The sequence below is a fragment of the Mus caroli genome, chromosome 7 (assembly GCF_900094665.2).
Source record: "Mus caroli chromosome 7, CAROLI_EIJ_v1.1, whole genome shotgun sequence".
NCBI lineage: Eukaryota > Metazoa > Chordata > Mammalia > Rodentia > Muridae > Mus > Mus caroli.
The window spans coordinates 67,026,360-67,047,216 of NC_034576.1; the positions used below are offsets into that span (position 1 = coordinate 67,026,360).

A 20,857-nucleotide genomic window follows, 5' to 3' on the forward strand; every position below is an offset into this window, starting at 1 on the left:
CCGGCCGGATGAGGCCTGTGGCCCTACTCAGGCCGGTTTCTGCTTCCCTAACTAATGCAGTCTCAGGTCCCGCACAATTGGATTGGAGCAGAAGCTGTGCTCCACTCACCAGAAGTCTTAAGATCCTGTGGCCCCAAATCTATTCTTATATTTCAGGTCCATTGCTCTTCTTGAGATAAGTGAGGCCCTGATCCTTTTACAACTGGTCACCTGAGAGATGGTGCTTTAATCAATGGCCCAGCAGTATATTACTGATACAGGAGAGGCCCTGGATTGAGCTGAATTCCCCTCTGGCTCAGTCCAGCCCTCCTTATACTGGATCATTGTTGGAAGACAGCCCCCCAGCATTTCACACCTAGGCAAGGCAGAAGAGGAGCCTTCATTGCAATGCTTTTAAAACTGGCCCAGTGTCCCTGTGTGGATTCTTACCAGAGTTGGGTCACATGGGCGTGTCAGGGAGTTTAAGAGTTCTGAAGTTTGGAGTTTACAGTGGGGGGCCATGATATGAAGTTTGAATGCAAGAATGAAGACAGTCACCCTTCGCTTGACTTAGTCGGATCATTGGTCAACATTAAGGGTACAAGGAAAGCCCTGTGGCAGGAAGTTTGTGCTTTTTGCTGTTTCGACATTTAATGCAAGTTGGAGCTGTTCATGTTCGTGTGAGCAACAAGTGTGGTTGTGTTGCAGGGCTGGGCCAGGGTGTACCTCTCGTGGGCCTAGTGGTAGAAGGTGGTCCTAACGTGGTTTCTATCGTCCTGGAGTATCTCAAAGAAGACCCTCCTGTCCCTGTGGTGGTTTGCGATGGCAGTGGACGTGCCTCTGACATTTTGTCCTTCGCACACAAATACTGCGACGAAGGAGGGTAGGTTTGGTGTGTGACAAGGGTGAGCTCTTAATGGTTTTTTGTCAGACTGGGGAAAACATCTGACACATCCCCTCAGATATCCCCCAAAATGTCTAACTTACAAGGGGTTCTCTTGATCTTCTCTCCTGAGCTCCCGAGATCAGCATGAGAATGCCCAGGAGCTACTGTTCCTGACTGAATCCTCTCTGCTGACGTCTCTCTTACAACTTTATTTTACAGTATTAAGTCTTGCAAAGAGCTAAATGCAGGCCAATTTTTAATGCTGCTTTTAGGCTGGGTTGGCTTTTTGTCTCCTGTACACAAATCTCACCCATTAGCAGTCCAAAATCAAAAGTACCGGGTGGGCGAAACTGTCTGGCTCACTTGGGAGCTGATCTAATTCCCTTGCTTCCTTCCCTCTCTTTACCCCTTTGAACAGAGTCATAAACGAGTCCCTGCGGGACCAGCTTCTAGTTACCATTCAGAAAACATTTAATTACAGCAAGTCCCAGTCGTATCAGCTGTTTGCAATTATCATGGAGTGCATGAAGAAGAAAGAACTCGTGAGTGTCTTGAATTGTATTGCCAAACAAGTTCCAAGGAGAGAGCTCTTTCTGTGTCTAGCTCTGCCGGGCTTGCTGGATGGGCCATCTGTATACTTCAGTTGACCTTCTCAAAAGGCAGCTTAGGAACTCATCCCAAACTAGCTGCCAGTGCACCCCTGAAGGAATGGGAAAAGCCACGGAGCAGTGGTTCTCAACCTGTGCGTAGGGACCCCTTTGGGTGCCAACCAACTCCTTTCACAGGGGTTTCTTAAGACCATTGGAGTAACAACAAAAATAATTTTATGGTTGGGGATCACCACAACATGAGGAATCGTATTAAAGGGTCGAAGCATTAGGAAGGTTGAGAGCCACTGCCACAGAGGACCCAGGTGGATCCAGACCTTAGTGAACATAAGGTGATGCCAATCTTGTCACTCAACTCAGAAATTCAAATCACAAATGAGATGAAAAGTCCCCAGGGAAGAGAGACACAAACATGCCGTTAGATGTGACAGGTCACAAAGTCAAATTCACTTCCCTTTGCAAATGCAGGGCTCATTTCTCATTTCTTCCTTCAGCTTCCTTTAAGCTTCCTTATAAGGCGTAGGCACACCTAGTTCACGGATGATGACATATTCAAAATTCTAAATTCACGTTCACATATTCCTGCTGACTAGGCATGTGTTCAGAAGCTCAGATGGCTATTTAAATATGGGGCTATCCTGAGGTGCTTACCCTCTTCCCAAGGCAGGATGATAAATTCCAATCCCGGGCAAGGATTCCATCAGCTTAAGACAACAACATGGAAGCTCCTGGGGACTGAAAACTGTGAACATCCATCCAACCAGCTCTCAAGTCTGCTTCATTGCTCTAGTCTTTGTGTTCAGTTTTTAAAAAAAAAAAAAAAAAACAGCTCAGTCCCCCCCCCCTCATTTTCAATGTCGCCTTGATTCTGTCTTCTCCCCATTCACCTGTTTCCAGGTCACTGTGTTTCGGATGGGTTCCGAGGGTCAGCAAGATGTTGAGATGGCAATTTTAACTGCCTTGCTCAAAGGTGAGCTTCTGGGATGTGGAGATTCTGACTTCTGTCTTCCCAGAGCTGCCTAGCAGGGGCTTTGTCAGTAGTGAGAGCTCCTTCACATCCCCACCCCCCCTAAGAACTCACAGTAAAAGAACCCCGAGCTGGCTAGGTTGCCCCGGGTGACCTCTGCATGGGTTGCTGGGATGAGCAGACTCTGAGAGGGCTTTTGTGAGAGAGGGGGGTTGATGGATGCCCATAGATGTTACTAAACTGTCAGAGCTGAGTCCATCCATAGCTGTTCTAGTGGGGCTGCCTGAACACAGCAACCCACCTCTAAGGACAGGCTGCAATCAGGAGTTCATGATACAGGAGGATTGCCCTGGGAAGCCCGTGTCCTCCCTGTCTCTCAGCTAGCCTGGAGCCATAGGGACAAGAGGAAGTTCACCACTGTCTTCTTTATGCTGCACTGGGCTCTGTGCTGCCCTGGGGGTTATGGTCCTTGGGTTGTCCTGGCAAAGGTTGATAGTTTCAGATTTCTCTCCTTTTCAGATGAGGGCCACGAATTACTCGGCTCCTTCTCCATCCCTTCCAGGCAACCATGCCCCCTTGGCTTGGGATGAGGCTGCCCCTGGCTTTCTCTCAGGAAACATTTAAGGAAAAAAAGAAAAGCAGAATTATTAGCTTGGGTGGTGATTTGGGGGCAGGCAAGAAAGAAGGAAGTGGTAGGTGCTTAGTTCTGAATCAGTTCCCGGTGGGAAGCCCAGGTTCCCAAACCAGAACCTGCCAAGCTCAAGCCGTCCAGATGTGAGTGAGGAAAGCTCTCTCTTCTTCTTTTCCAGGAACCAACGCATCAGCTCCAGATCAGCTGAGCTTGGCCCTGGCTTGGAACCGGGTCGACATAGCGCGAAGCCAGATCTTCGTCTTTGGCCCACACTGGCCGGTGAAACTGTTTTTCTGTTGTTGTTTTGTTTTTTTTTTTATTTCTGGAGACAGGGTCTCATATAGTCTAGCCAAGAAGGTGCCTATGTAGGCGAGATTGGTCTTGAACTCCTGATCTTCCTGCCTTTACCTCCCTCATGCTGAGGTTAAAGGCATTCGCCACTGTGCCTTGCGGAACTGTTTTCTGTTTAGAATATTAATTGTGGCTTGTCATGGTGCTGTATTAGTGGGTCCTTGCTCATGATGTGGATCTCTGGAGAAGATCTGAGGGTGTGCTGATCTGGGTAATCCATGAGATTACTGGAAGATGTTGCTGTTTAACATCAAAGAAACAAAGGTTCTGAGCACAGACTCCACACTGAGTGGGTCTTCCTGAGGAAACTAACCACCGAACCTTTCATCATTGCTGGTAAACAAAGGTTCTTAGCGTTTGAAAGAAGAAAATGGATCATTAAAATTAACTGCAGCAATTCCTTCTAGAGGACTGAGTTTTCAGACTATGTTTCATGAAGCTTTGGGGGGGTCTAGAGAATGCCATGTGTGATGTAGATGTGATCATTGTGTCTGATGTCTCTGATCTAGTATCTGTGGTGTGGTTTAATGTATTGGATGAAGCAAGTCTGTGGACAGCATGTATGTAGAGTATGTGACTTATGATATACAGATGTAGTTTAGCATATGTGGTGTTTGTAGATTATAAATAACATGTATGTAGTACCTGTGTGAATGTGAGGGAATATACACATATAGCTTTCCAGATGTGTGTATATCACATCTGTAGAACAGTGCCTGTCTGTGCTCTGTGATGTGCTTGTGGTATGATGTGTGGGTGAATAATACATGTGGGCATGGGTGGTGTGTGTATGATTAGCAGGTGTGTGTACATGTGCATGTGTGTGATTAGCAGATGTGTGTGCATGTGTGTGATTAGCAGGTGTGTGTACATGTGCATGTGTGTGATTAGCAGGTGTGTGTACATGTGCATGTGTGTGTGCATGTGTGGGTTTAGCAGGTATATGTGTGTGATTAGCAGGCATGTGTATATGTGTGTGCATGATTAGCAGGTGTGTATGTATATGTATATTGTGATTAGCAGGTGTGTGTGCGTTTGATTGAGGAATATTTTATATGTTTGTGCCTATGACAATGTAAATGAAAGAGAGTCAGTTTGTGTGTGGTCAGAAGATTGTGTATGTTTTGATGTAGGACAAGCTGTGTGTATGTGCACACACATGTTACCATGGTAGACACAGTCTTCCATGTCACAACCATATCACGGTTTCTAAGACCCCAATTATATCATCTACCCGATTTTCCTCGTGGCTAAAGCAAATGTCATCAATACCCTTAGCACACATAGCATGCGTGATAAGTGACTCGGGCATCCTTCAGCCACTCCTTCCATCAAAGCCACTTCTTTGCTCTGAAAATTAGAGCATAAACCAGACTATAAGGCTTGTAATGAGCTAGAAAGACACATAAGGATCCCAAAGGAATGCCAGGACAATATTTCCAGCAATAATTGCTCAATCCATATTTGAAGTTCAAAGCAAAGTTTCCTCCTTGTGGATGTGGTCCATTGCAACCCACATCCTTTTAAGGGTGTGGCACCTACAATGTAAATACCCTGTGTTGGGTGTGGTCTCACCTGCACAGCACAGATGACTATCACCTGCCAGTGCTGGCTCTACACACACTTTGGCCCAGAAACAGACTCACTTCACCCCTGTTAACCCATGTTCAGAAATCCCCACAGGTTCTGTCATGCACACCTCTGACTACACAACTCCCCCCCCCCAATTCCACAGCTCAAAGGGTCAGGCAGGTGGCACCCAGGGGTAGAGGTGAGGTAAGTAGGGTGGGGATTCTGTTCCTTGTTATTTTTCACTTTTCTATGTTTAGTCTACCATGTCGCAACCATATCACATTTTGTAAGACTCCAATTGTATCATCCACCTGATTTCCCTTGTGGTTGAAGCAAAGACCATCACTACCTGGCTTCTTTCTAGGCTACCACTCTTTACCTCTTCTCTGGGATTCCTCCATAATATTCCATTTTAGCCTATTATGACAGCTCTAGTGTGGAGCATCCACATCTCATGTGTATGATAGCTACATTCAGCAATCAGCTGCCCTCTTCCTGACAGCTACTGAGGCCCCTCTTCCGAAGTGTAGGCTTTGCCAGCTTGGGCTACAAGCTCTTCTTCTGAGGTTACCCAGAGTGCTAGGCATCCTGAAAGGTAGCCAGGAAGCCCAATAGGTGAGCTCATTTGAGCAACTAGAAGCTCTCTTCCCATACCAGCCACACATGTAGTGCCTTCTCTACACCCAACAACAGCAAGGCCAGAGCTGCGGCAGGGAGATAGGTTACCGCTGCACACTTGCTCCATGTGTTTTCAAATCTGTGTATTTTTATTCACTAATTTAGGAAATGTTGGTTGACGGTTGCATCTTGTGTCTGGGGCCCATGTTCCATGTGCTGGGGACACAGAAGTTAATAGAATAGACTCACAAGAGCCTTTGATGAAGTCTTCATTTGGGCAGACATGAAGGTGGGAGATTGAAGACAGAAGGAGGCTAGTGTGGAATGAAAAAACAGATAATTATTGGATTCCAACATGTAGGAAATTGACAGCACATAGAGGGTACTAATTTGTACCTAATTTATTCCAATAAAGACACTGCTGAGTGGACACTGGGTGATTGACAGGTAGATGCTGGCTGCTGGGCCATGAGGAGCGAGCACCTTCCCTGCAGGGGGAAGGGCAACTGAAACCAGCTGAGGCAAGAAAGAAACAGGCAAAACAAGTGCAGGGAGATGGGAACATTACAGTTGGAATACAAAGCGAGACTGGGTGACTCAGGGGAAGGCTGAAAGCCAGGATGTGTGCTTCTGAGTCCTGCAAATACAATCCGGGACTGAATGCCAGGGTTCACAGAAGACATTTTTGTTTTTAATGCAACAGTAAGTATCTGCTATCCTGTTATCCTGTGGTGGCTGGTGTACACCTTAAATCCCAGCAGTTGGGAGGCAGAAGCAGGTGGAACACTATGAGTTTGAGATCAGTTTGTTCTACAAAGTGAGTTCCAGGCCCGTAGGGTTACACAGTGAGAGACCCTGTCTTGAAATGAGAGGGGGAGAGGGGGAGAGGGGAGGAGAGAGAGAGGGGGAGAGAGAGGGGGAGAGAGAGGGGGAGAGAAGAGAGAAGCCCTACCTTGTGTGTGTCCACACTGCTTCTCCATCCAGCCATCAATGAATCCTAGCCGTCATGAGTAGCATCACTATGGATGTGGGTGTGCAGGTGTCCATTTGAGTCTTGCCATAAATTCCTTTGGGAATATATCCAGAGGTGGACTTCTGTCATAATTCATAATTAAGTGATAATTCTGCGTCTAATTTTTTGGTGGTTACCAAGGTATTTTCCATGACACCTTCACAATTTTACATCTGCACCCAAAGTGCAAGCAGTCACATTTCTCTGCCTTCTCAGAAACATGTGTTATTTTCTGTTGTTTTATATTGCTGTTTACCATAACAGCCATCCCAGTGGGTTAGGATGGCATCTCAGCTGACTTGTATTTGTGTGCCCTTCGTGGTGGTGAGCATCTGTGCCGTCCACTTGTAAAATTCTTTGGCGAAACAGCTATTCAAGTGTTTTGCTTATTTTTGAATTGGATTTTTGATGTTGAGTTTTAGGAGCTCTGTATGCATTCTGATAATCCCTTTTCATATTTCTGATTTGCCATATATTCCCTCGTCCTATAGCAGTGGTTCTCGGCCTGTGGGTCATGACCTCTTTGGGGGTCACGTATCAGATATCCTGCATAGCAGATATTTACATTGTGATCCATGACAGTAGCAAAATTACACTCATGAAGTAGCAACAAAATAATTTTATGGCCTGGGAGGAGGGGTCACTGCAATATGAGGGACTGTGTTAAAGGGTGCAGCACTAGGAAGGATGAGAGCCTGGGCTATAGGCTGCCTTTACTCTTCTGGCAGTATCATCATTATCACTATTCTATTCTCTCTCTCTGTGTGTGTGTGTGTGTGTGTGTGTGTGTGTGTGTGTGTGTGATTTTTCCAGGCTGTAGCTGTTCCCACGCCTTTCCCCAAGTTTTTGATACAGCAAAGAGGTCCAGGGTAAAGCTGGCCCCATGTTACTTGGAGTCTCAGCCCCCAAAACTGTAGGCTCAATATACAGTGTCAAGCTCCTTGTATTTCATTGGAACAGCAAAAAGCTGACTGATACAGAAGTAAGGAGTCTCTGAGACACGCATATGCCAAGTTCACCAGAGGAACTCTGGGAAGGAGAGTGGGCTGAAACTGGGCAGGGAAGATTGCTCATCAGTAAATAAAGACCTGTGGTGTGAGCATGGGTGAGAGTGGTGGGTGGTGTGAGCATCAGTGAGGCTGCTGAGGGAGAGAGCAAAATGAAAGTGAAGCAGGCTAAGGGCAGAGCCCAGCCTTGGCATTGAGAAGCACTGACCACACAGAAAAGAAAACCTGGAGCTTGTGGTGCCCAGTAACCTGGGAGAGATGCCTAAGGGAAGATGCGGCTATTGAGTCAGATGATCTAAAGATGTGACATGAAGGGAGCTGGGTGATGCCCTGGATGTGGGCATCAGTACTGTCGCTGGTGACCAATGCCAGAGCAATGGATAGGCAGAAAGATGCATCAAAGCAAGCAGAGGAAGAAGTAAAGAGGAGGGAGTGTGTCTGTGGACAACCCACCAGCAGAGCCTGATGGGAGGAAGGCGGTAGGGAGAGGCTGTCAGCAGAGGGTCCAGTGGTTCTGACACTGGCTGTGTTACCATGACAGGCCCCTCATCCCACACTTACCAGGGGATCAGGCCCACTTCTTTCTCCCTCCTATTCCACTGAGTGAGCACCCTCTGTCCTTGAGGCCTTCCGTCTGTCACTGTACTACATTGAGCCCTTGAAACTTCTAGTTCATCACCACACTGTAAGTGTCCTCAAGGCTCCTGAAGCCTCTCTCCCTCCATCACCACATGCATGTGCTCCTGAAGTCTTCCTCCATCACCACATGCATGTGCTCCTGAAGCCTCCCTCTATCCATCACCAAATGCATGTGTCCTTGAAGTCTCCATTCATCACCACATGCATGTGCTCCTGAAGCCTTCCTCCATCCATCACCACATGCATGTGCCCCTGAAGCCTCCATCCATCACCACAAGCATTTGTTCCTGAAACCTCCTTCTATCCATCACCACATGCATGTGCCCTTGAAATCTCCATCCATCACCACATGCATGTGCCCCTGAAGTCTCCATTCATCACCACATGCATGTGCCCCTGGAGCCTCCATCCATCACCAGATGCATGTGCCCCTGAAGGCTCCATCCATCCATCACCACATGCATGTGCCCATGAAGTCTCCATCCATCACCACATGCATGTGTTCCTGAAACATCCATCCATCCATCACCACATGCATGTGCCCCTGAAGTCTCCATCCATCACCACATGCATGTGCCCCTGAAGTCTCCATCCATCACCACATGCATGTGCCTCTGAAGTCTCCATCCATCACTATACTCTATGGGCTCCTGAAGCCTCCATCCACCACCACATTACACAGCTCTAAGGTACCTGCCAGAGCTGTTTTAGCCATAATAATCTCTAGCTCACATTTCTTCTGAAATAGCAACTTGCATTATATCTTTTGCCTCTGACCCATTCACAGTCACATTCTCCCATCATTAGAGGACTATCAGCACACCTCTGGTACCTTTTAGTTTGTGTCTCAGCATCCTTTCCTTAAAATATACCCATCAATCAATATGTTATTTGCTTCAAATATACACATTAGGCCAACTAACTCTTTGTGCCTATCAGGAACAGTGGTTCACAGTATCAAGATCTTCTTCATCAGACAGCCAGGCCACAGTTGACTGTTTGTGTGTGTACATGTGTGTATGCCTGTGTGTGCTGGTGCATATGTGTCTTGGGTGTGTGCATGTGTGAATACTTATGTATATGTTCATAGCATTAACCATGGATGCATAACTTCACCACGTGCACACTGAGGCATTGTTTGCAGGTATAGGAATGTGTACCTTACAATGTGTACGTGCATCTGTACTATTCGTGTGTGTGTGTGTGTGTGTGTGTGTGTGCACATGCACACATAGAGTTCAGGGTGTCCCTGTGCATATCTTAAAATGAGGGGGGCCAGTCTTGGTACCTTTTCCCAATATGCTTGTTGTGGATTGCAGCCACTGGGAAGCCTGGCTCCTCCTGTGGACACCAAAGCCGCAGAGAAGGAAAAGAAGCCACCCACAGCCACCACCAAGGGGAGAGGAAAAGGAAAAGGCAAGAAGAAAGGCAAAGTGAAAGAGGAAGTGGAGGAAGAGACGGACCCCCGGAAGCTTGAGCTGCTCAACTGGGTGTGTGCTCACGTGCTCGTGTCCTTGCCCATGTGTCTTCAGAGTTCTGTACTGGCATTCCCCAAGTTCTCCAGAGAAGAGACCCCCTTGTAACCTTTTCTTCATCCCTGCTGGGATGGGGGACAGCTGGGTTAATGTCAATACTTCATGGCAATAGTGTGTTCACTTCAGTGTAGCCATCGGTGGTCACAACTGTTTCGTAAGGAGGAGTGGCTATCCCTGTGGCATATGCTTGCCACTGCAGAGTCCCTGCTTGCCTGTGTCTCAGCAGCAGGGAGACCTGGAAAACATGCATGATGGCTCCAGCCTCCCAAGCCGGAGGCTAGCTACTGCTAACCACCCATCACTCCTTTCTACACTACCACTTCAAAAGGGTTTTGTGGCATGAATTCTAAATATGTGGTTTGTTTCCCATATTTTCCTGCCCTGAGTGTCTGCATGCCTGCCAAGCAGAGAGAGCTACTACTGAGTAAGATGACCAGAACTTCCTTTCAGAGTGGTACCTTGGTTCCATAAATAGGAGCGTGTGGTCATCACTCACCCAACAGCACCCTAATGGACTATGACATGCCCACATGATCTGACCACTGCCAAAAAATGCTCCCCAGTCAAGGAAACAGCAGAGAGAAACTTAGCAGGGCAAACACTGGGATGGCTGTATTTAATTCATTAGAAATTTGTTTAGATTCACTTATTTTTACTATTTTACATGTGTAAGTATTTTGCCTGCATGTATGTATGTGCACCACCACGTACATATGTCTAGTCCCTACAGAAGTCAAAAAAAGGCACTGGGTCCCCTGGGATGGGAGTTAGCAGAGAGGTTGTGAACTAACATGTAAGCACTGAGAATTGAACCTGGGTCCTCTTCAAGCACAAGAAGTGCTTGTAACTTCTGAGCCAACTCCATGGTCTCTTTGACTCTTTTTTGTTGTTGTTGTTTTGTTTTTCGAGACAGGATTTCTCTGTGTAGCCCTGGCTGTCCTGGAACTCACTCTGTAGACCAGGTTGGCCTCGAACTTAGAAATTAGCCTGCCTCTGCCTCCCAAGTGCTGGGATTAAAGGTGTGCACCACCATGCCTGACTCTTTGACTCATTTTTAAAAGATAGAATCCCTTACAAACTTTGACAGAGCATGAGGGGACCAGACTGAAAACAGAGCGGAGAAGGTTAAGGCATGGTTATTCAAAGGAAACAACCTTGGGAACCACCGACTGTCGTGCAGGTCCTTAGTGCAGCTCTTGACAGGCATATGTGAGGCCTTAGGCTCAATTTCCAGCACCAGGTTAACAAAACATGTCCCCAACACACACATGCATGCACACATGTGCACAAAACAAACAAACAAAAAATCAAAACATTCCGGAACTTTCCATGGGATGTCCTAAGGTCTCATGACTGGAGTCTTCTGGGAGGCCACTCATGGTCTCCCTTCTGGATTTCCTGCAGGTGAATGCCCTGGAGCAAGCCATGCTGGATGCTCTTGTCCTAGATCGGGTGGACTTTGTGAAGCTCCTGATTGAAAACGGAGTGAACATGCAGCATTTCCTCACCATCCCGAGGCTGGAGGAGCTTTACAACACCGTGAGCATCCCGGGAGGAAGGGTGGAGGCGAGCTAGCACCGCGAATATGCTCATCATTGATGTATATTATTTCCCCCCAAAGCAGTGGGGGCAGAGTATAGACTGGGACAGCTTCAGCCAGAAGACACATATGTAGTGAGAGGCATCTCCTTCCTACTTGTTCCTGACCAGTGTGCATTCATCATATTCTTAGTAACTATGCTATAGCAGCCAGCCAGTCCTTCCAGCTGCAGTGGACAGATGATCCTCGTTGTACAGTGGGCTCACATCTTTATAAAGCCATCTCTGAGGTGAAAATATCCTAAGATGAAGATGTACTTGATGGTCCCACCCCACTGAACATCATGACTTAGCAACATAGACCACTGAAGCATCAGGCATTTCCCTGGGGCATGGGGCTTACCAGGAGCTGCAGCTCATGGGACTGTACATCACTAGCCTGAGGAAAGGATTCCCATTCTGTTTATCGTGAAGGCCTGTGTGGTGCTCGTGCCAACAGGGAAAAGTCTAAAATCAGCCAGATCGTAAGCCTGCGTCTACACTGTATGCTTGTGAAGCAAGAGGACATCATACCCTAAGGCATCAGCCGACTGAACAGTCACCAGGGCTGTTACTCAGTAGTTGCTTGGGATCCTCGAGTGTCCAGGGGCTACACTGAGAACAAGGTTTAGCAGTCAGGAGCGGTGCTGTCTCAGAACAGGAAGTGGTAGGATGAAATTGACATTGCTTCCACTAGAACAATTCAAGTTTTAGAAATTTATAACTCCTTCCCCGGTCTGACCTTCAGTGGCAGAAATGGTGTAAAACATGCAGGTATTTCACACTACAAGAACACCAAAAGTATTCAGAGTATTTCACACACGTTTGAGTGGGGTAACCACAGCCAGTTGTCTTATAAAAGAAATGAGCCAGGAGTACACTACAGACTCCACATTTCAGTGGGGCAGGAGTTTGCTCAAGAGCTGAAGAGCCAAGTGTGCTTACTGTGGCTAATGCTTCCCTTTCAGAGACTGGGCCCACCAAACACCCTTCATCTGCTGGTGCGGGATGTAAAGAAGGTGAGCCCATTTGCCCCCTTTCAGCCCTCTGCCAGCATCCATCACTAAAGTAATTCTTAAAGACAGTCTTCTGTCTTTAAGATGTATCATCTTCGTATTTAGGATGTAGGGGATAATGATTTCATCTATTCATAGTAAGAGTTTACTTTACTTTACTTTAAAGAGCAGAACAAAGGGCCAGGGACATAGATGGCTGTAAAGTGCTGGAAAGCGTGAGAACTGAAGTTGGGATTTCTAGAATCAAGTAAATGCTAGGTGGGGTCCTGTGCGATGACTCCGCAGGGGAAGGTGCTTGCTGATGAGTTTGATTACCTGAGTCGCGTCTCTGGGACTCATATGGTAGAAGAAGAGAGCTGATTCCTACAGATTTTTCTCTGACCTCAACAGGTGAACTGTGGTGTGAGTGCTCAGGCACACACACATACACACACGCACTTGCTCTTTCTCTCTCCCTTTCCATATACATATGCTTGTACATATACATATAATTTTTAAATCTAGTCTGGGTGGGTATGATACCTGCCCCCTCCATAACCCTAGCCTGCCAGAGGTAGAGGCAGGGAATCCCTGAAGTCAGCTGGCAAGCTCCAGGTTCATTGCAGGCTCTACTTCAGTATATAAGATAGAGAGAAGTTGAAGAAGACACCAGAAATCAACCTTAGATCTCCATGCACATGTGCACACATGCACAAACACAGATACATATATGCATATCAAAAACCACATTCAGACGATAAACAGAAATAAAACTTGAAATGGTGGGGGGGAGGGGGCTAGAATAAACTTTATCACAGCCTAGGAACACACTGACAATTGCTTGGTTATAGTAGTTTTAGCACCAATGTCACCCCAGAAGTGCCAACAGAAGGCTCCCCAGGAAGTCTGTATGTATGTCCTATGGACTGCATCAGAGGTTCTCTTAGCCTTTGCAATTTCTTGGGGAAGCTGCTCTCCTCACTCTCCAGGGCTCCTCACTATGGAGAGACTGTGTTCCTGTGGCATCTCTTGTGTCCTGTCATCACAAGTTAGAGATGAGATTAGATTCTCACAGGAGCAACCCATCTCTCTAGAATGAGGGAATGGGGCTCCTGGACAGAGTCCTGGACAGCCTGGTTACATTTTGTATCGATAATCAGTTCTAAGAATGTGAAAAAAAAAAAAAAGATTTCTACAGAGCAGAATAAAATCAGTGGATCTGGGAAATGGGAGATATCAGAGGCCTCTGGTCTAGAGTCTTGTTCCACACACAAGAATTCTGCTTCCTCCCTCAAGACCCAAGTGGAAGACAGTGCAAACTTTCAAGGTGAGAGCTACCCAAGTTCAAGCTCAACCACTTCTCAGCTGAATGCATGACTTCAGTAATTGCTCCTCCTCCTGTAGTCCTCCCTCCTACCACTTGATTCCCTGTTCATAAACACCACCTCCAAGCTGCCATGGCTGCATATAAAGTTCAAGCTTGTTCCAATACGCACAAATTCCCTCTGATCCTGGCCCATGCTCAAGACTCCTCCTACCACATTCCACTACATCTACACTGACCCATCCGAACATGGGGAGGCCTGGGAGGCTATATCCTGCCTGGGACACACTTCCTCACATCCACAGCACCCACTCTTTCTCATCTTACCTCACCATCCCTGCTCCTCTGTTCCTATGTCGGTCGCCATTTCTTGGAAACCCTTACTCGCCCTAACACCCCGCCTTGGAATCAACAGACCCTCCTTCTGTGAGTGACACATGTTGCTGCACTGATCTCTTTACAGCCTCATCCCTCTCTCCCGGCATCCACCTCAGAGAAGGTCTACATCTCCTTGTCACCAGTAAGAGACCCTTGTTCTGGGATGTGCTCATTGGTAGAGTACAAACCTACCATGTAGGAAACCCTGAGCTCAATCCACAGCACTGAGAAAAAAAGTCCCATTAATAAGCAATACCCAACAATGACCATAATCAGAGCAGAAGAAATGCACATTTTATTAGCAAAGTATTCAGCCAGTATAAAAAGTCTGCTTATAAAAAGGACATTCAGTGGATCCCAGGGTACCAACATCATTTCAGTTCTTACAAAATCAGTGACACAATGACATATGAACCAGTCTGGGATGTGGAGGAATGGCACAATGCAGGAAGGGCCTCTCTTCAGGCCATTGCTTCTCACCATTGGGACTGTGTCCCAGCAAACCCTCTTCCACATTGATTAGATTTAGTCCTTTTGGTAGTTCCTAGTCATACCACAGCTACTGGCTGTGTTTTACTGAAGATCCAGTGTCTCCAGAGTCACTGAGAACCATTTGTTAAGACCTAGGCAAAATATTAAGGCCTAGATGGAATGTTAAGGCCTAGGTAACTGTTACCTGGCTAGCCTGGTAACAGAACTGTTTTGTATAGTTACCCACAATAAGCTTAGACCCAAACCAACCTCCCAGAAGTACTTCCTGCACCTGTGTATAAGCCTTTATGGTATTTGTTTTTATAAGCTGCTCCTAGGATGAACCTCAGTGTAAGAGAGACTTCTGCACCAATATAAGAAACTATTTGAAATAAGACTTCCATTTGAGTAAGGGTCAAGTAAAATTTAAGTTCCCAAGACCTCCTTCTATTTGGCAGAAAGAGACATATGTGGGTAACTGGCACTCTGGTTGGCAAGTTAAGACATGAGTGTTAGACAAGGCAAGCCCCCTGCCAAAGATGAATTTTCCAACCAATGGGAACAGGATAAGCGTACAGCAAATTCGTGTTCCGAAGGAAACCCCCTAGCCCTAAAGCTTGATTGGTGGAATAATGTGCCACAGATGTTTGTAGATCTTCACTCAACGTCACAACCAGCTTCCGTGTCTGGGTTTGTGACGCTGACTGATCAGCCCTACCTGGGGTGTATGCTCAATAAACTATCTCTGTCTGACTGAGATTGGTGTTTGAATGGTTTGTGAGGTAACTCCCGAACCTCATCACCATTTAAAGCTTTCACTAGTGAGACTCCAGTTCTAAGAAGTACTCTGGTCTCCTACGGGTGTCCATGAGACTCACTACTTCCTCCATGAAACTCAGCCCCTCCCTGAGGCTAGCCCTTCCTCTGCAAGGGCTGATCTGCTGGTAGTCGGGGGCACCACACTGCTCCCTCCACCTCCATATACCAGCTACTGATCACTCTATCTGGCCACAGGTGTGCCATGGACTCTATAGTAGTTGAGTGTCCAACTTTTTATTCTCAATAGAAGTCAATTTCTGGGATATAATTTAACCTGTCATTCCGGTATATCATATGGTAACAGAATGAACACTGTTGTTATAGTAACGACCAGCTGCTCCTGGGATGGTGACACACTGTGAACTTCCTTTCTTGCAGAGCAACCTTCCACCTGATTACCACATCAGCCTCATTGATATAGGACTGGTGCTGGAGTACCTCATGGGCGGTGCCTACCGCTGCAACTACACTCGGAAAAGCTTCCGGACTCTCTACAACAACTTGTTTGGCCCTAAGAGGGTAGAGCTCAGCAGACATGCAGTGTCCTGTGCCTCCCAGAGTGACATGTGGTTCCTTGATGTGCTTCCCCAAAAGCCCACCTGTGCAGAATGCAACTCTTCACGTCACCTGTCCCAAAGTGACACCACCCCGCCTCTGCCCTGACACCCAGTGCAGGGCCTCCTAGCTTTCACCTGCAGCCATTCACATCGCCTCTTAAGACTGGGCCAGGCAGTGCAACCTGTCAAGCATGTCTGTCCTCCCTTCCTTCCTACAATAGCGCCCCCTCTGGGCCCCATGCCTCTGTTCTCTCAGCCCGTACTTCTCCCACCCATCGCTGGAGCTCCTGTTGTCTTCCAAGGCAAGGAACAAGGAAAAGCATCTTTTGCCCACAAAAGTTTAGGGCGCCCCGCTGTTCAACCATAGCCGACCTCACTGTCCATCGGAGTCATCCAGGCCAGCTGCCACACACAAGCCTTCCCCACCCTACCCCACCTACATCAACGCTAACTCCTGACCTGCCACATTGCTTCTGCTTGCTCCAGCCTGTTAAACCTCCAATAAACGTCAGATCTGTGGGAAGCCTTCCTCACTCCCACTCCACAGTTTGTACAGAGAGCGAGAGCCTCGTTTGGTTCTACTTACAAGGAAGGCGTTGTGTCTGTCTGTCCTTCCCAACTGACTTCTGTTGACAGAAGCAGTTTCCACATGAAAGCGTTGACCCACCTGGATGTTGTCATTAATTAATAGTGATACAAAATATTGACACTTCTTTTCCTGCTTCTTTGTTATGCAGCCGAAAGCACTTAAGCTTCTGGGAATGGAAGTAAGTAGGACGTGTTTGTGGCAGTTTATTTACTATATATACCTTTGTCATTCTGTGGAAGCAAAAATTGAGCAATGTTTTCCATGAATAAAGTACTTTGTACAACTCACCAAAATCTTAGATGAATTGGCTGAATCATAAAAAGTGCATATACCTTTAAAAAATTAAACTGCTCTGTGTGTGTGTGTGTGTGTATGCATGCCTGCTTGTGTGTGAGGGGCTGTGTTTTCCTGCATATGCATGTGTTTGTGTGTGTGTGTGGCCTGTGTTTTCCTCTGTGTGTGTGTGTGTGTGTGTGTGTGTGTGTAACACCTGTGTTCTTTCATGTGTTTGGGTGTGTGCAGGTCAGAGGTTGTCACCATGTGTTTTCCTCAGTTGTTCCCCCCTGTATTTACTAAGGCAGGAGCTTTCACTGAAACCTGAAGCTTGCTAATTACAACTACTCTATCTAACCAGCATGGCTTGGGGAAACCTCCTGCCTCTGATCTCCAAGGCCTAGGACTACAGGCAGGTGTGGCAGCTGCCCAGCTTTTACATGATTTCTGGGCATCTGAACTTAGTCCTTATACTTCAGAGACCAGCATGTTGTCCACTGAGCCATCTCCTCAACCCAAGATTATCATTATCATTTTTTAAAAATGATTTTCTTTTTTATTGAGTTCATACATGCATATAATGTGTTTTAATCAATCAAACCCACCCTCATTAACCACTAACTCCCTCCAACTCCTCCCATATCCTCCCTGCCCCCATCCTTCCCTCAATATAAGACTCAGCTCCCAGTCCTGGTTTTGGTTTATTTTTCATTTCCTGATGACAGACACTGGAAATAAAAGTTCATTTCAGGCTTCCTGCCTTAACAGTTGAGTTAAAGTTGGTAATTTTCATTTTCCTCAAAGTCACTTCATCTAGACTCTCATGTTCACTTTTACAAGTTTTCACACAACATTCTGGCCTCTTCTGCCTGCCTAAGAACTTCAGTGACGTGTCATGCTTCTTCTGGGTTATCTTTTTAATTACATTTTATTTGTGTGTGTATGTGCGCACGTGTGCGTGCACACGTGTGCTCAGATGTGTGTTACACGCCAGTAGAGGTCACAGGACAACGTGTAGAAGTCAGTTCTCTCCTTCCATCATGTAGGTCCTGGGAGTTGAACTCTGGTCCTTAGACTTGGCAGCAGAAACCTTCTGGGCTACTGAGTTTTTAAAAAATGCACATATCCCCCACCCACCCCCTCTCTTTCCCCTCCATCTTATTTTTTGAGACGTAGTCTTTCACTGAAGCTGGGCCTTGTTGATTAGCTAGACCAGCTTGCCCACCAGAGCCCAGGGATCGTCCTGTCTCTGCTTCCCAATGCTGGGGTTATGGGAACAGTCTGCTTCAGCTGGCTGTCTACGCTGCACAGGGACACAGACTCAGTTCCCCATGCTGTACAGCAACCCTGTTTCCTTTATTTTGAGGCAGAATCTCACTCAGTTGCCCAGATTTGCTGTTGACTCACTCCATAGCCCAGGCAGGTCTTGAACTTGCTTACCTCCTGCTTCGGTCTCCGGGTGAGTTGGTATTATAGCCCTATTTCCACCAGGCCCCACTTTGCACTGTTTCTATCAGTTTCTAGTTCAGCTACATCTTACAAACAAGTATTGATGTTCTACTGTGCTGGAACATATCCCTGAAGAGACAAACAGTGACTTCACCTTCCCTGTTGTGCTATCAGTATTTGGTTGATGGGGAGGTGGGGGAGAGGGGTCTCCTCCATTAAAGAAAGCCCTCTGTGGGGGGGGGGGGACTGAAGCTGCTCACCCAGTGGGATAAATTATTCAAATAGCAACATTCCTTTTCGGTTCACTGGCTTTAAAGTGATTTGCTTTTCATAATAAAAACTACGTGCCTTCTCCAAGGAATCAGTATGCGGAATGACAACCAGAGCCTCGGCTTACCAAGTCTCTTAGCGCTTCTGACCCGGAAGTCTCCAGAACCATTTGTTGCCTGTTGAGGAGGAACCTTTTTTTTTTTAAAGTGTGTTTCTCTCCCCCTCAGGATGATGAACCCCCAGCCAAAGGCAAGAAGAAAAAGAAGAAGAAGAAAGAGGAAGAAATTGACATCGACGTGGACGACCCCGCCGTGAGTAGGTTCCAGTACCCGTTCCATGAGCTCATGGTATGGGCCGTGCTCATGAAGCGCCAGAAGATGGCGGTCTTCCTGTGGCAGCGTGGGGAAGAGTGCATGGCGAAGGCCTTGGTGGCCTGCAAGCTCTACAAGGCCATGGCCCACGAGTCCTCCGAGAGCGAGTTGGTGGATGACATCTCCCAAGATCTGGACAACAATTCCAAGTGAGTATCTCGAGGGATTCTGAGGGCGAGGCTGCCTGCGGTCTGGTGCTCTCTGCCTTGAAGGCGTGCCAACTGTACTTCTCATTTAAGGACCATGTGGTTAAGGCTTACTCATAAAGGGCTTTCCCTATCACATCTGTCAGTATTATTTCTGAGTTGTTACCGGTTTCATCTGCTGCCTTCTCATGCATATGATCAAAGACAGTAAAATAAATTTCTATAAAAAAATATTCACGGCTGCTGTATATAAACTTCAACACATCTATGTGTTGGGCACTGGATGTCAGGAGGACTTCTGGATTTTTCTTCCCCTAGAGCTGGGGCAGATGTCCAAAGAGGGGTAGTAGTGCCCTTTTCTCTTCATATAGATTAGGCACTTAGTGGACTTTTCTGTTTAGCTCATTTCTCCTGACGGCAGGCCCTGCTAAGGAGAGCAGAGTACTGCCAGATTTCAATGCCAGATCTCCTTTTCCCCTACATCAGCTGTCATAATCTGGTCGGGTGGGGACCTGGACTTGATCACATTTGGACTTGGTCACAGCAAACATTCAGCAATTCATAGGTTATAGCTTATGTTTCCTAAGCCCGCCCTGGTTCTGCAGACACGTCTGCTACGGTAAGTGATAATTCTGAATCTGCTTGCTTGCCCCTGCGGTCTGGGGACAGCAGTCTTTCCTGTGATGGACTGAAGGGTCCTGCTTGTTCAGGGGATTGTCTGTTGTTAAGAGAGACCAGCTCTTTGCAGGTTTGTCATGTGACAGACTGGAAAGCTGGAGGCCAGAAATGACGTTATGGGCACATGAACTTGGGGCAGCCGAGCCAGGCAGCTGAGCCGGCATCTCACAGCTCTGCTTGGAGTCTTTCTGTTTGCTGTCTCTCTGGTTTCTGTGATTTCCACATGATTAGCTGGTTTCCAAGAGTTAGACCCCAAGGTTTTAAATGCTTTTCTCTTGGGTTTATTTTACTTTATTTTATGAGGTTTTTGCCCATTTGTGTGTGTGTGTGTGTGTGCGCGTGTACCATGTGCATGCATGCATGGTGCCTGAGGAGGTCAGAAGAAGATGTTCTGATCTCCTTGAACTGGAGTTACAGGTAGTTGTGAGCCACCATGGGGATGGTAGGAACTGAGTCTGGCTCCTCTGCAAGAGAGACACATGCTCTTAGCCACTAAGTCATTCCTGTAACTCCAGAACCCAATGCTTTTAAGAACAGAGATATGTTCACTTACCTTGGGTTTCTAGATGTGGTCCTGCCTTCTAGAGAGTCCCCCACTCCCACCCCTTGATGATGTGTCACCCTGAAGCCTAGCATCAGGCCCAGAAAATACTGTACACTCCAGAATCTTCAATGGACAGGAATGGCCATTCTCCTAACCTCATCTCCATCTTCATAACTGCAACAAAATCTCCTATACATGGAGAGACAAAACCAGAGGAGAATGATAACTATGTGGTAACTATAATGATAACTATTTTAACCACATCCCATGACAAAAAAAAAAAAAGGCAAAGGAGCTGGAAATGACTCTAGCTGTCATTAAATATTGGAATCAGGGTCATGAGGAAAAAGAAATAACAAACTAGGTTCAAAATTCAGTTGTGTCACTTTCTAGGTGCCCCTTACTCTTACACTTCCCCTGCTGTGGTTCTGTGTTCTATCTTGCTGCTGGGGTGTGTGAACTCTGCTTGGGCAGACAAAATGGGTAGCGTTAGGCTAAGAATTAGCCTAAGATAGGGGGCCCAGCCTGAGTGAGAAACAAGGCAGGCTGAGGCTGAGGAGACAGGAGTTCCCAAACTCCGGGGTGTCCAGTTGTTGCTGGAAACCTCGTG

At 46.9% G+C, this 20,857-nt stretch overlaps 1 protein-coding gene across 1 annotated transcript in view; it reads left to right on the forward strand.

Annotated features, from left to right (window-relative positions):
• Trpm1 (transient receptor potential cation channel subfamily M member 1) overlaps positions 1 to 20,857 on the forward strand; it is a 115,263-nt gene that overhangs the window by 54,256 nt on the left and 40,150 nt on the right. Inside the window, exons 7-16 of the mRNA XM_021169169.1 lie at positions 688 to 862; positions 1,284 to 1,407; positions 2,371 to 2,443; positions 3,250 to 3,350; positions 9,590 to 9,760; positions 11,210 to 11,344; positions 12,352 to 12,402; positions 15,749 to 15,889; positions 16,665 to 16,694; positions 18,736 to 19,028. Of these exons, the coding sequence (XP_021024828.1) occupies positions 688 to 862; positions 1,284 to 1,407; positions 2,371 to 2,443; positions 3,250 to 3,350; positions 9,590 to 9,760; positions 11,210 to 11,344; positions 12,352 to 12,402; positions 15,749 to 15,889; positions 16,665 to 16,694; positions 18,736 to 19,028 (1,294 nt within the window). The remainder of the gene's footprint in view (positions 1 to 687; positions 863 to 1,283; positions 1,408 to 2,370; positions 2,444 to 3,249; positions 3,351 to 9,589; positions 9,761 to 11,209; positions 11,345 to 12,351; positions 12,403 to 15,748; positions 15,890 to 16,664; positions 16,695 to 18,735; positions 19,029 to 20,857) is intronic.